At 44.4% G+C, this 14522-nt stretch overlaps 1 protein-coding gene across 2 annotated transcripts in view; it reads right to left on the bottom strand.

Moving 5' to 3' along the window:
• The window catches only part of VIT (vitrin), a 127774-nt gene that overhangs the window by 24331 nt on the left and 88921 nt on the right, over positions 1 to 14522 (bottom strand). Inside the window, exons 10-12 of one of the 2 annotated variants that reach the window (XM_010373198.2) lie at positions 10691 to 10735; positions 9060 to 9122; positions 4944 to 5091 (exon numbers count right to left, since the gene is read on the bottom strand). In XM_010373198.2, coding sequence (XP_010371500.1) covers positions 4944 to 5091; positions 9060 to 9122; positions 10691 to 10735 — 256 coding nt within the window. The remainder of the gene's footprint in view (positions 1 to 4943; positions 5092 to 9059; positions 9123 to 10690; positions 10736 to 14522) is intronic. The other variant, XM_010373206.2, reaches the window with a different exon arrangement.

Genomic DNA, 14522 nt, shown 5'->3' with positions numbered 1-14522 from the left:
AGAGACTGGTCCTCATTGCCAGTTATATTAGCTACCTATTGTTGTTGTAACAAATGATCATAAACTTGCTGGCTTAAACAACACACACTTAGTTGGGAGTTCTGGAGGCCCCAAGTCTGACATGGGTCTCCACGGCTGAAAGCAAGGTATGGGCAGAGTTGTGCCCCTCTCTAGAGGCTCCAGGGAGAATACGTTTCCTGGTGTTTCCCAGCTTCTAGAGTATGCCTTCACTTCTTGCTCACGGCCCTTTCCTCCATCTTTAAAGCCAGCAATGTTACATCTTTCTGACTATGCTTCCATCGTCACACCTCCCTTTGACTGACAATAGCTGGGAAAGGCTCTCCACTTCTAAGGACTCGTGTGGCTACACTGCACCATCCCTATAACCCAGGAGAATCCCGCATCTCAGAGTTGTTAACTTTAACCACATCTGCAAAGTCCCTTCTGCTGGGTGAGGTAAAACATTCACTGGTTCCAGGGATTTGGACATTGACAACTTTCGGGTCATTATTTTGCCTAACATACTGGACATGGCATTTTGCTTCTTCCACTCAACTCTGACTGTCCTGCACTTGGTGGCTCAGCCGACCTATGGAAGCTACTCTGCCCAGCTGAATGCATGACCACGAGTCTTCAGTCCAGGAGCTGAAGTTGGGTGGGCTGAGAAGTGAGAAGACTAAGAAGATGTGGCCAATTCAGAGTCACTCGCTAAACCACAGGACAGCTATTATAGACTCATAAGCAAGGTAAGTCTATTTGATTTTCAAATGAAGAAAAACCCAACAGTTTCCTTCATCCCACAACTGTTTCCAATTTTGATATCCTACGGTTGATTACAAAGAACGTGTGCAATTATGTTCCCTTTTTTGGAGCCTGAAATGAAAGTGTAGTGAAGGTCTGGAAAACATTTAGCACCTGTGGGTCTGGGCTGCCGCTCAAATGCAAGGTGTTTGGCCAGGTGTTTGTTACTAGAGTTCACCTAATGGCTTGCCCTGACTGTTCTTTCATTGACTCTTTCCGTGTTCCTGTTGGTATTAGGTGCAATTATAAGCCTTTGGGTCGTATAATTTGAACTTAGAATTCATGTGCAAGACAGGGGCTTGATCCTTGGCCTTTTGTCCTCAAACAATGTCTCAGTCTTTAGGAGGTGAAAAGTAGCAATTATCAGACATTTTCTTGGCAGATGAGTGGAATCTCTGCTTTCAAGACAATTTTGTTTGACATTTCAGGGATTAACCCAAGACTAATATTTGTCCTCTGTCCCAGTCATGCATTTAGCTGCGTGTTCTTGGGAAAGTCAGTCAACCTCTCTGACTCTGCATCAGAAGCTGCCTCTATTCCTGGAGGCATGTGATGAGTGTGGTAGGAATGCTGTGGTTGCTGCCAGGTTAACGTGATTGTGGGTTATGGGCCCTGCAGGTGGGGAACATGGGAGAGGGTGCTTGCCCAGTTCCACGGTGGTTGAGACTTCTGTTGGGCCCGGACCAGAGGTAGGAACTCAGCCAGTGCAAAGTGAAGTTATGGAAGAGCAGAAACCAAGAGCCTGGCAGAAGATGCTTGTCTGCTGAGAGAAGATCAGAATGGATAGGCAGAGAGGCGTAGAGATGCAGGCAGAGGTGGGGAAGGGGATGGCCAATGACTCGTCGGTCCTGTGAACACTCACCTTTCCATGAATCTCCCTTCACCTGGGCTACCTGGAGTGGTTTTCTGTTCCTTGTACCCAAAATGTCTTTGAGGAGATTGAGGAGTCAAGATGTGTTGCATTTTGTAAATGAGATAATTTTTATAGGTCTTATATTTTTCTTTACCTTTTTTCCAGTTAATATTTAGTATGAGTCTTTTAACTTCTAAATTTGTCTTTCAAGTTCTAAATTTTAAAGTCTAAATTCTGACTCAGCTCTCCTAAGGAAAACCCAGGGAAAGAATCTTCCAGGAAGCTGTGTGGACCAGGGGCAGTGGTAATGGAGGGGAGAGGGGAGGGAAGGAGCAGTTCTGAGCTCCGGAGCCCTCCTCCCTTGGCCAGGTCCTTCTCAACCTCAGTCTCTCCTTCCAGTGCTAGTTCTCTCTTTTTTTTTTTTTTTTTTTTTGAGACGGAGTCTGGCTGTGTCACCCAGGCTGGAGTGCAGTGGCTGGATCTCAGCTCACTGCAAGCTCCGCCTCCCAGGTTTATGCCATTCTTCTGCCTCAGCCTCCCAAGTAGCTGGGACTACAAGCGCCCACCACCTTGCCCGGCTAGTTTTTTGTATTTTTTAGTAGAGACGGGGTTTCACTGTGTTAGCCAGGATGGTCTCGATCTCCTGACCCCGTGATCCTCCCGTCTCAGCCTCCCAAAGTGCTGGGATTACAGGCTTGAGCCACCGCGCCCGGCCCCAGTGCTAGTTCTTGATGAGGCGGTCATTTCTTTGTAGGGCCTCATTTCCTCACTACAACACAAAGAGGCAGAATCAGGTGCTCTCAAGGCCTCAGGCTGTGATTCTAAGAGCGCAGGGATGATTTTAAGGGGGAGGAAAGAGGGCGTTAGAATCTGGTGAGAACCCAAATCACCAGGATGCCCCACTCCCTTCCTCTGTATGCACTTACGCATACAGCAGGGATTGAAGGGGACCATCGAGGAGAGGAAGCTGGACAAGTGAAACCAACAGCAGTTTCTGCTGAAAAAATGTGTCTCCCCCTCAGCCTCATCACACCCTTCTCAGCCCGCCCTCTCATTTGGTTTCCCACGTTCCACGGATGGATGTATCACCTCTGTGCAACACATCAATTCATCATTGATCACCCCACCTCCTCAGGACCCTAAGACTGCAAGGAAAGGAGAGGCAGCTATCTGGTCTGTTAGTCCCACATTCATTTACTGGATGTCTTCTGAATACAGAGCTGGTCACTGAATTACAGGACACCAGGGCTGGCAGAGCCCTGATAAATCATCTGGTCTGACCCTCGTGCTACACAGATGGCAGCACTTACAAGGAGAGGTTAAGTGACTGGCTTAAGGTCACACAGAGGCGCTAAGGCCCGAATTCAGATCACCTGTCAGCGGTTCATTGTGCTTTCCACTCCACCCTGTTGCCGGGGGAGGGTGAAGATGATGGATTAGCGTATGTGAGCATAAAACAGTGGAAAACACACACATTTCCCTAAGTGCTACAAATTAGTAAGAACCCCGGGAAAAAGGCAGACACAAGGGATTTTTTTAGAAAGTAAAATTGAAAAGCATGGGGGTAAACTCTTGCTTGTAAATGGTGATCACATTAGGAATATGTGGGGAAAATGTTTTGGGGGAAGGTGTCTTTATTTTTCTTCCTTCCCTGCTACATTTGTTCTCTAATCCATGCTCTCATCAGCAACACTATTCTCATGCCATTTTTCTTTTCCCTGACATATTTATCACCTTATTTTCATATTATACTATAAACCTTGGTATATACAAGTTTTTAAAGCAGTCATTTTTAATGCAAGATAACACACCAAGCTTTGAGGCCCCCAGTAAAATTGACTAAGGACATCTGGCATTAAAACGCTTACGTTTCCTCTCTAGTAAAACCTGCCATCCATTGGCTGTCTGTAAAAAGTAACACAGGAATGAAAATGGGCTGGCATTTTGAAACCAAAAATACTCCCCAAAATCGCACTTTTCTTATTTCAATTCAAAAACTTCAAGATAGATCACCTGACATTGAGAGGTGATATTTGGAGCAATTGCTTATTTTTATCTAATTGAGTTTGATTACATACAAGTCCCAGTTAACTCATCTACTAATTTTTCCTGACAGGAATAGAAGGTAGTACTAAATGGGTAATTGGAATTAAATTCTAAAAACACAAATGTTGTAGGTTCTTATGAAAATAAAGCATTTTTATTTATTTCTCTTGACAACTCAAAAATAAATATTCTAGTCTCTTTGATAGAACAACCTTGGTTAAAATGAAACCTCTGAAGGCGCTGGAGACCCCGTGGGTGTTGTCAGGTATGGATAGTTTTTCTTTTCAGGAGGGTGAGTAAGCTGTGACCGCATCTTCTGAGCAATAGGCACCAAAGGTTATGATGGTTTCCACTTCCATTGCCCCTTCCAAACCCACTGGTCCTTTGTAGGAGGCATGATACCCATCCTGCCCTCAGTGATTCTTGGTCAAAAGGCTACCTATTTAAGATGTGTGTATAAATTTAAGATTATGCACGCTTGTTCTTTTGATTGTTTATTATCAATATCTGTATATCTGTTTCAGTGACAAACCTATTCATATCTGAAATAAGAGTGATTTATTACCGCCAAATAAAAGACTGAGACTGGTGTCAACATGAGCCCTCAATTTCTACCCTAAGTAAAATAATAGAACAAGTTGGGGAAAGTCATCTAGGTGCTCAGCTGACTGATGGGGGCCATCTCTCTTCCCACCCATTCTTCCTCATTGCCTGGTGGGTTTTTCCATTACCAGTGCAGGGGCCTAAGGTTATTTGGAGAAAAGAGAAGATACAACCTAAAGCACCAAGTTCTCTAGGTGTCTAACCTATAGGTGGATAGGTTGTAGCACAGGGTGGAGTCCCTCAAACAAATGCTCTAATAGTCAGGGTTGAAAGCAGATCCAACCTTCTTGATTTACAGATGAGGAAACTGATAATCAGAGAGGTGAAGGCCTAGCCCAAGGCCACACAGCTTGTTAGTGGCTAAGTTAACACTCACACCCATCTCTCCTATTTTCCAGACAAATAAATACTCTTGAGTGCAAATGCCATCTAGTTACAAGTGTTTTTTAATCTGTCCTTTCCTTCAGGAAGCCACAGATTTCTTAAATGGCATCTGGATGGCTTCAGTTTTTTTTCATTTACATTTGCATTAGGGAAGAGAACAAATCTGTGCTCAAGAACATGTTGGTAATATTTGTGGCATAAAATTAAGCACATGGCATGACTTCCTTTCTGGATTCAGAACATTAACTGCACTTACCCATACTGGACAACACCCATCAGTGGACCGGCAGGGCCAATGTCAAGAGCTTGGGCAACACCAGCCAGGAGCTGCTTCTGGATTCGGAATCGCCGTTTGCCAATGCTGGTGCTCCCATCAATTAAAAACGACAAGTCAATTTTGCAGTCTGCGGAATGGAAAAAGACTATGATTCTCATGATCTCTCACTGCATTTACCTGGGCATCCTCTTGTTCCTCCTTCTCCATCAGAGCCCCCTGAGAAATGAAAAGAAATGGAAAAAAAGGTAGTAAGATGCAGGGTATATTTATTTACATCCCACAGGGGTTTCCCTGAGCACCAGAGTCTTGGACACTTGGGCTAGTCCTTATTTCCATAACCGTTTAAAACTCTACGTATCTGCCACAATTACGGGTTTCAGAAGCAGCGACGTCCTAGCCAAGCTTGGGAAGGCTGTCAATGGTTTCCTAGGCTCAGATCTTCTAAGTGCAGACTCCCCGTTGTGAGAATTCATCAAGACTGAATCTCAAGAGTGTGTGACTTTTTGCTCTCACCCTAACATTTTAGAAACAAGTGTTGGATTTTTATAAGGTGTGAGAGATCTGCAAGGCCAGCACTGAGGGAGGGCGGGCATTATAGAATAAGAAATTGATATCCATATTCTCCTTCATTTCCCTGGGCAAGGCAACCAAAGAAATTATCCACATATATGTATAGGATGTCAGTCCTTGTTTGTAGCTATCTTAGAGTTTTTTCTTTCTTTCTTTTAGTTGTGATGAAGACTAGGATAGTTATTCTGGCTTAGGATCTCTGGATCTCCGTGGATCACTATGAAGGTTATAAGAGAGGTAAAGGAACTAGTGAAAACCCACACAGGTTAATGGAAATTAGTGTTTTCTTTGCTGTAGACAGGAATGATATCATCTCAGTATGATAAAACTGACTATTCAATGCTGATAAGAGGTTCTTATTGGGAGCTATAGATCCCTTTGATTAGTAAAAAGTGAAAAATAAATTATTTAACAGTTGCAGTTTAGAAGACAAAAATGTTTCAAAACAGATCTCCATACAGAGGGGGGGAAAAAAAAGAAGGCCGGGCGTGGTAGCTCATGCCTGTAATCCCAGCACTTTGGGAGGCCAAGGTGGGCGGATCACAAAGTCAGGAGATCAAGACCATCCCGGCTAACATGGTGAAACCCCATCTCTACTAAAAATACAAAAAATTAGCCGGGCGTGGTGGCGGGTGCCTATAGTCCCAGTTACTCGGGAAGCCGAGGCAGGAGAATGGCGTGAACCCGGGGCGTGGAGCCTGCAGTGAGCCAAGATCGCGCCACTGCACTCCAGCCTGGGAGACAGAGCAAGACTCCGTCTCAAAAGAAAAAAAAAAAAAAAGAGAGTAAAGTTGGAAATTTCTAGGCTGCTGTATCCAAGAGGACACTGGGGGCACTGCCCATCGGGGGTGGGGAGCAGCGGCCAGACAGGCCTGCACCTCTCTGATCTGCACACAACCACCCACATTCTCTACTGTGCATTGTTGCCATGGGGCTGGAGGAGAAGCTCTGTAGGTGGAGAGGGTTGTTGCTAGTTTAACAAAATCGTTTTAAAGAGGGAAGCAATAAATGAACATGAGTTGACAAAGTTTTGAGCAGAAGAATTGATGAGAAATATTTATTGCTGAGTGCTACAGCAGAACTGTGATTATGAGAAAAGTTATACCTGAGAATGTGTTTTATTATCTTGCAGTGTTGCATGGCAATCAAAACCAGGGAAGTAGGAGACGAGAGGGACCCGTCTGGGACTGGCTGACTTCGCTCCATCTAGAATCAGGGCACCTGTTTGTACCTTGGCTCAGTAGCAAATCTCAAAAGAAAAGCTTTTACCTCCTGTCGGCCTGCCTGTGCAGTGCCTACCAATTCATCCTTTGCAGTTGGCTTCCCTTGTCCTTTGCTGCCCCCAAACTGCCTATACCCAAGCATGATCTTGAGATGAAGAATGAAAGAGGCAAATAAAGTCCAGAAGCAGAGTTTAAAGATGCCACCAAAACCTGGGGTAAAGCAAAGGAGAAGCAGCATGTGATTCTCATATGCAGCTTGTCATATTGTTGATTCCCAAGGAAGGCCAACTCATTTTTTTTCTGGCTGGGCTTGCAGTGTGAATTGTTGCCAGCAGGTGGCAGTGGAGTTCTTTAGGGCTTGCCGCCCACTAGCACCTACAGTTTGCTAGACTCTGAGGCTCCACCCAAACCTATAGAGTCAAGGCTGCATTTTAACAAGATCCCCAGGTGATTCCTGTGCACAGTAAAGTTGCAGAAGTACTCCTGAGGTGGGGTTTCCCTTCCAGATGTCAGTAGATTAGTTCAATATGCCTTTTGGAATAAAGTATTTTTGGGGAACAACTGTTAATTAGAATAAGGGAATTTTCTTTTTACATGAATAAAGTACATGGATATTGTAGCATCTATTTTGATTCCTCACAGGCAGTTTTTCCTCATTTCTTACATCTTGAATTGTGTTCAGGATTAACACATTCATCTCATAGTTAGGTCTTAAGAAGGTGAGCTGTTTCTCTATTGCTTAATTCTCTTTACTCACTAGCCTGATGGCTGATACCAGGGTTATCTTTGCTCCTCTTTTAAATAACAATGGTTCCAGCTCAGGGCATGTTTTGACTGAGACCCATGGGCTTTCTTATATGGAGATGAAAACATTCTGATCTGAAGATGCCAACATCAATGCTAACAGGTAGAATTGGGTTATGCAATGTTCAGTGTGAGCAATTTATTATGGCTACAGAAGAGGTCACAGGTTGAAAGTCAAGGAAGAGAAAGATATAGGATCTATGGGAATCAATCTACCCATTTATTTAATTGCTCTAGTTTCCTTCAACATGGTACAATTTTACAGATTAATGCTTTGTGTTGTCCAATACATCAAGCCAGTGTTTCTTAACTCTGGATACATATCAGAGTCATGTACATATCAGGGTTGCTAATGCAGCTTCAACAAATGAAGACTCCTGGGATTCACTCTGGACAGTGCTTCTCAAGGGTAAATGTGCAAAGGAATCAATCACTGTAGAACCAGCAGGTCTGGGGTGGAGTCTGAGATTCTGTGTTTCTAACAAGCTCCCTAGTGATGCTGATGCTGCTGGTCTCCAGACCACACTTTGGGTAGCAAGGTCTAGGGAGAACCTGATACAGTAGGTATGAGGCAGGAAGGTGGGCATCTCTAATAATGTCTTCAGGTGATTCTCATATGCAGCAAGGTTGAGCCTCACTGTCCATTGGTGGCTGACTAGTAGTGACTTTCTAGAGGAATTTGCAGGTGCTTTCCTTCTATACCTTGTAGGCTACTACTATACCGTTCTCATTTTCCTTATTTTTCTCTGGTTCTTCCTTTCTGATTTCCTCAGGTGGTTTATCCTCCACCTAGTGTGGTTCTTCAGGCTTACGTCTTGTGTTTCTTCTTACTTTACTCTATCTCCCTAAGTCACATTTTCTGTTCTCATAGCCTCGGTTTTGAACCATAGCTCATTGTCTTACAACTCTAAATTTCTGATTGGGCTGTTCCTTCTGAATGTCAGATCTGGGTAGTCTTCTCTCTACCAGATCAAATGTCTTGAAGAAGATGATAGACATAAACCTGCTCCATCCCCGGTGTTCCTCACTGTAGTACCATTTACCTAGTTGCTCAGCTCATCTTTAACTTCTCCCTCTCTCAAACCTCTGCCTTCAATCCTATAGATTCTTCCTTCTCTGTATCTCTTGAATATGCCCATTTATCTTCATTTCCACTTCCAACTCCGAGCTCTGGCCACCATCATTTGCACTAGACAGTTGCCCCTGCCAACCTGCCCATCTCCTCCTTTCATCCTTCCTTGTCTTTCTGTTCCATCCCATTCTTCACCCTGTTGCCATAGTGATATTAAAACATCTTGATCCTCTCCCCCTCATGCACATAGACAGTTTATATCCTTCAAAAGCTTCCTTTTCCCCTTAGAACAAGGTGTCAAAAGAGAGGAGATAAATAGATCCATGGTAGGAGAGAGGCAGGTTTGAGTGGGAGTGAGTGGGAAGAGAGGAGAGAGCAGTTCAGATGTCAAAGACACCGTGGGTTTCTAGTTGTCAATTAACTTACTTGGATCTCCCAGGGGTACTGGCTCCAAAGACTGTGTGCTCAATTCTTCTTTTGGAACACGTCCTGGAAAGAGCAGTAAAACTTTTGGTGACTTACAAGGACAGGAAGCAGCTGGCCTTACCCCAGGGAAGGGGACATAATGGATATTCACACCCAGCTTGGGGGCTTGGCTTAAAACTAACTGTGCTTTTCTTTACATTACCCCCATCCTGAGAAAAATAATAAATTAATATTTACTTACAGCCTATCAAAAACATAGTACTCTGCTGAGGGATTTGAAATAGGAGACTTGAGTTCTGCTCTCGTTAATTTATTATTTATTCTGAGCCTTAGTTTTGTTATCTGAAAGCGTTAAGCACTTTGCCATTGTAAATTATGCCTCTGTAAAATTCTGAAAATCTTGAGCCACAGAATGTGTCTTCCTCGAATAAACCTCCACCGTGTCAAGATCATGTAGGTCTTCAGTCAACATTTGGTGACTGAGACAAAGAACGAAGATGAGTAAGGCGCAAGGAGGACAATCTAATGAGGACTGGATGTGGACTGGAGAAAGACAGTTTATTTAAGAGCAACTCAAATAAGAGGGCTTAAAATGCAACTCCTCCCTCCTAGCTGTTTGAGACTAGAAGTAGAAATGCAAAAAGGTTTCATGCTGTCAGAAGCTGTGCGTATGGGTTGCATTTCAGCCTTGGGGAAGGGGGTTTCTTTAGAGCCATTTACATGTGAGCCAAATTCATAAATATATCATTTAAAGAAATAAAGGCAACAAAAGCGAATTTTTTCAGGCTTGGTAAGACAAATGGGCTTCCCAGGAAGAGCGCGCTTGCAGCACCGGAAGTGAGTCTCCCCGTTTTTAGGATGCCCGGAAGTTCCGGGATTCCCCGGGGCTGGAGGAAGATGCGGGGGTCATCGCTCGCGCTTGGCTGCAGTGAGCCGTCTACTAGCTTGTTATTTTTTCCAGTTTGCAAAGCACATGATTTCATCCTTCCATTAAAGGTCAGCTAGCTCATCTCACTTCCTCACATCATTTTAAACATTCACTTTGGGTGTCTAACAGCATTTCTCAGCCAGGATCCTGTCGTGGAAACGCCCCAACGCGCTGCGTTGGAGGAAGGGGAGAAGTACAAGTCCAGAGGCGGAGTCCTCTCTTTCACCTCCTTCTTCCCCTACCAGTACAATCTTCCCTCCTACGAAGAGCTGGAAGGTCTCGTTTGTTGGAGTTTCGAATATTTAATGCAGTAGGCAGCGAACAACACCCATTCTTGTGAAGGGAAAACCTGAAAGCCCTTTTGCAAAGGAGGAAGTGGAGTTGGAGAAAGTTAAAGTGTGCTGCCAGATGGAGTGAGGATCCAAACCCATTTTGAGGGTGGGAAACTAGCTCCCTTCTAGCTTTTTGTCTTCACGTTTCCTCTCTCCCTTTTGTTATCCAGTATTGCTCCTTACCCCAGACCTCCCTAGGGAAGGAGTTTCAGTGTGCCCTTTGCAAGACCCTTAAGTCAGAGGCGGGAGCCATTAGAAATCCTAGGCTAGCGGAGCTCAGCCACTCTGCCAGCTAGATTATTAGACTCTTAGTTCTGTTATCCTATGCATCTTGATCCAGGCATGACTGAGAGGTTGGGCTGTATAATTACCTTCATCTAAAAGGACCGATCCAGGTTTCCATGAGTCCATCTCTCCTGATTTTCAAAATTGAAAAGAAGCAAAACTTGTTACTTAAACCAAACCAGTAGAAACTCTCGAGTGAATTGCCGGGATGATAAGGTTTCCCCATTGTGTCCGAAAATTAAAGAAAGGAACAGAGGGCCAGAATTTTGGATGAAGCAACCTGAAATCTGTATGATTTTTTAAAATCTGAAGCTCTTAAGGTCAAAGTCATAAACATCTTTACCAGTTTCTTTTTCATTATGCACCAAGAATCTTGGAATAATGGGAATCCTCGGATTCAAAAGGAACTAAAAGTTCATCCATTCCAAACCATCTCCCAACCTGTTTTTACAACATCCCTGGCCTGCGAGTGGCTGGCTAGTGCTTGAATACCTCCAGAGAGAGAGGATTCAGTATATATTCAACCAAAGTAGTAGATTCCTTCTTGCACTATTGAGACTGAATCTTTTGTCCTAAATCCTTTCCCATCTATCCATACGTCCACACTTATTAAGCACTCACTATGTGCCTAATATCGTTCTAGGTACATTTGTCCCACCTGTTTGAATTCCGTTGGAACTACACAGAACAAATATGGCCCTTTCAGGGAATAGGCAATCCGCTTATTTACTGAGATTCTGCTTCTCGGTGTGTGACTCAAACAGAATAAAGGAAAGTAGCACCTGGACCTATATGCAGTAAGATGTTTAATGGCCTTCATCACAAACTGGTGCTGATGAAGTAGAAGGGGTGGAGGGGAGGGGGAGAGTCTTACCCAATAATCTCTGATCTTCTTTGGAAAATCATGGCTGAGAGGGGCTCAGGGGCAGCACAAATGTGTCAGGAAGCCTTATAACACAGAAATGGCTGTTTCCATTTCTTTCTGCTTCTCTCCCTCCTTTCCTCTCTTTTGCATGTCTCCCCTCCCTTCCTCCCTCCTTCCCTCCATCCCTCCCTCCTTCTCTATCTTAGATCAGAAAGTTGAGAGCATGATCAGCTTTTTATTTCTTAAAGGCTATCAGCTTTTCTGCCAGCTGAAATTACTAACACACTGAAAAAAGGTGATATTTTTCTTTATGTGATGAAGATGCCAGGCAGTTTTGAAAGGCAATCTGTTCTCACACATTCTGGTTTAATGGTGAGACCTGAGTTTAATCTAGTTCAGTCATTAACCAGGTGTGTGACCTTGAGCTAATCACAAACCCTTTGTGAGCCTTAGTTTCTTTGTAAGTAATATAAGCAGATTGGGCAGGATAGTCTCCACATTCAAAATATCTATGAAATGCTTAAACATTCTGATCAAGAACGTTCTGCTTCTTTAGCCTTATTACTTTATCGCCACCTACTGGTGAAAATATGCACTTTACCCTTTTCCTAAAAAAAGGTGCTGCAGGCTTCTTTCAGTTTTTGCCCAAGGCTTGCTTTCTTTTTCTTTTTTCCGATGCACTTTTGAATGTCAGGAAAATTAGGATGCTGGGTGCTCTACTACTTTATCAGGAGATAAACAGTCCCCCAACATCAGGGATTTCCAAGCCTCTTGCTCCTGTCTTAGAAGCCTGTCCTTATATTAATGCCACTTTCAGTTAGTTTGGGACAAGTTTGAACCAAATTACATTCATCCAAAAGCCAAAGGCTGAAAAATATTTGGACAGCTGAGACTTGGTGTTTTTTGGACTCAGTAGTAATGAGAAGTAAATTTGTGAGAACATTTGTATTCTGGCGTCAAGGAGGAACAGGGTGGTATCAAGAAAAAAGACGTCAGAAGCCCATCCTGGGTCTGCCAGAGACCAACTGGGAGCCTGGGGAGCTCACTTACCTTCTTTCCGGTTCGCCTCCAGTTTTTTCCAGTGTAGGGTCGTCATAAAGACTTTCCCTGCACTGTCACATGGAGGAGACTCGAAGGAGGTAAATGTGTATAAAATCACTCTGAAAAGTGTAAGTCACTCTTAGAAAAGCAGGGAATTATTTTTGTGTTTTTGTGACAATTCTTGCTTGGTCATCTCATAGATACAGTCATGTCTAAAAGGAGTGTTGGTTCTAATACTGCATGTTCTCACTTACAAGTGGGAGCTGAATGATGAGAACACATGGACACATGGTGGGGAACAGCACATGCTGGGGCCTGTTGGAGGGTTGGGAGGGAGGGAGAGCATCAGGAAGAATAACTAAAGGATACTGGGTTTAATACCTAGGTGATGGGATGATCTGTATAGCAAACCACCATGGCACACATTTACTTATGTAACAAACCTGCATATTTGGCACATGTACCCCTGAACTTCAGATGCAAGTTGGAAATTAAAAAAAAAAAAAGGTGTATTAGTTCTGAATGATTTCTGGGGTAAAAATATAGAAGCCATTGGTGTTTATGGAGAGCTTGCTTAGTGTCAGGCATTGACTGAGCACTTTCTATGTGTTAAGTCACAGTCATCCAGTGACTTAGCTGCAGCTATGATCCCATTTTACAGGTAAGGACACTCACACACAGGGAGCGGCAGAACAGAACTTTAAGCCCAGGCAGGCAGGCTCCAAAGCCTACCCTTAACCACCATCTGTTTATCACACACGAGGAGGAGTCATCTTCGCTTCAGCATCTCAGGGTACTTGGTTAGGCCACTGAAGAGCTGGGCCTGGCCCAGCCACCTGCAACTCATGCTAATGTAGTCAAGTCTTCAAAAGGGCCCAGAACCATCCCTGCTCCTAAGACTGTGGTATAATCTTGGTGCTGGTTCCAGCTCCTTCTGTTCCCTGTACATCTAGAAGTCACCAACACAGGACCCAAGCAGGGGCTGCAAACATGGTCCTTCGGGCTCTCAAATTTTGTAAGACAGAAGCCCAAGTGGTCCTTCAGCTCCCTGCTTTCTTCCCAGTGACTCCCCTGGGGTGTAGTTTTTAGGAGGAAGTGGCTCTGACAGGCAGCAGGCATCTGGACCAGCAGAATCTCTGGCTTCCCTTCTCTTCACCTGGCTTCATGTCCCAAGAGCTGCACATCCGCTGGAGAGCAGATTCTTGCTGTACTGAAGTGGGGGGCACTAAGAGGGTGGGGTGTTGCAGCTGTGCGCAGGGTGTTGCCATGCTGGTAGCGCATTGCACAAGGACTCTCAGAGAAGGCTGAGGACAGTCTGGGGTCCTGGGCGTAAGCCAGCATGTCAACAAAGCATCGACAGTCCCAGGTTTATAAATGGGCTACCATCCAAGGCTCGGTGTGGGGTATTTTTTGGGAGACCTGGCAGCCTTTTCTCTTGGAAACAACATTAACTCTATTGTTAGGTTTCCAGACCAGTGAAGCTTCTTTGACTCAAACATAGCTCCTGGTACGAAGCCAACCAGTGTAAGGATGGTTGCGAGGAAAAGCCACCGGGTTTTAACTTGAATTATCAGGAGCCCATCACCCTCACCTCCTCCATACAGCAGGAGTAGACTGCCCCAACTCCCAGAACCCTGGTAGGAGGGGTAAAGGCTGGCAGTGGGAGACCCAGTGCTTACGAGGCAGTGGCATTGCTGATGACTCTGAAGCGGGAGAGTGTGGGACCTGTGAAGGCAAAAGCCCCAGCAGCGTAATTCTAGAATTTGAAAATATTTGATTCATGTTTGCAGTTCTAATGTACAGCATAGTATCTGACATATAGTATGCTCAATAAATATTTTTAAAAATTAAATAACAGGTCCCCTTCCTGAGAGCTTCAGCTTAACTGCAGGAGGAGGGGTACATGAATTTCTATCTGTGGCTGAAGGCACCGTGGGAGAGGGTGGCAGGCATCACTCATGGGTCGTACACCTGGTGTCCTGTAGAAAGGAGGATGACAACATCATCAGGTC

Source organism: Rhinopithecus roxellana, chromosome 17 (assembly GCF_007565055.1).
Source record: "Rhinopithecus roxellana isolate Shanxi Qingling chromosome 17, ASM756505v1, whole genome shotgun sequence".
NCBI classification, from domain to species: domain Eukaryota; kingdom Metazoa; phylum Chordata; class Mammalia; order Primates; family Cercopithecidae; genus Rhinopithecus; species Rhinopithecus roxellana.
The sequence above is the reverse complement of the archived record's forward strand: the minus strand, read 5'-3'. Positions and strand labels throughout refer to the sequence as shown.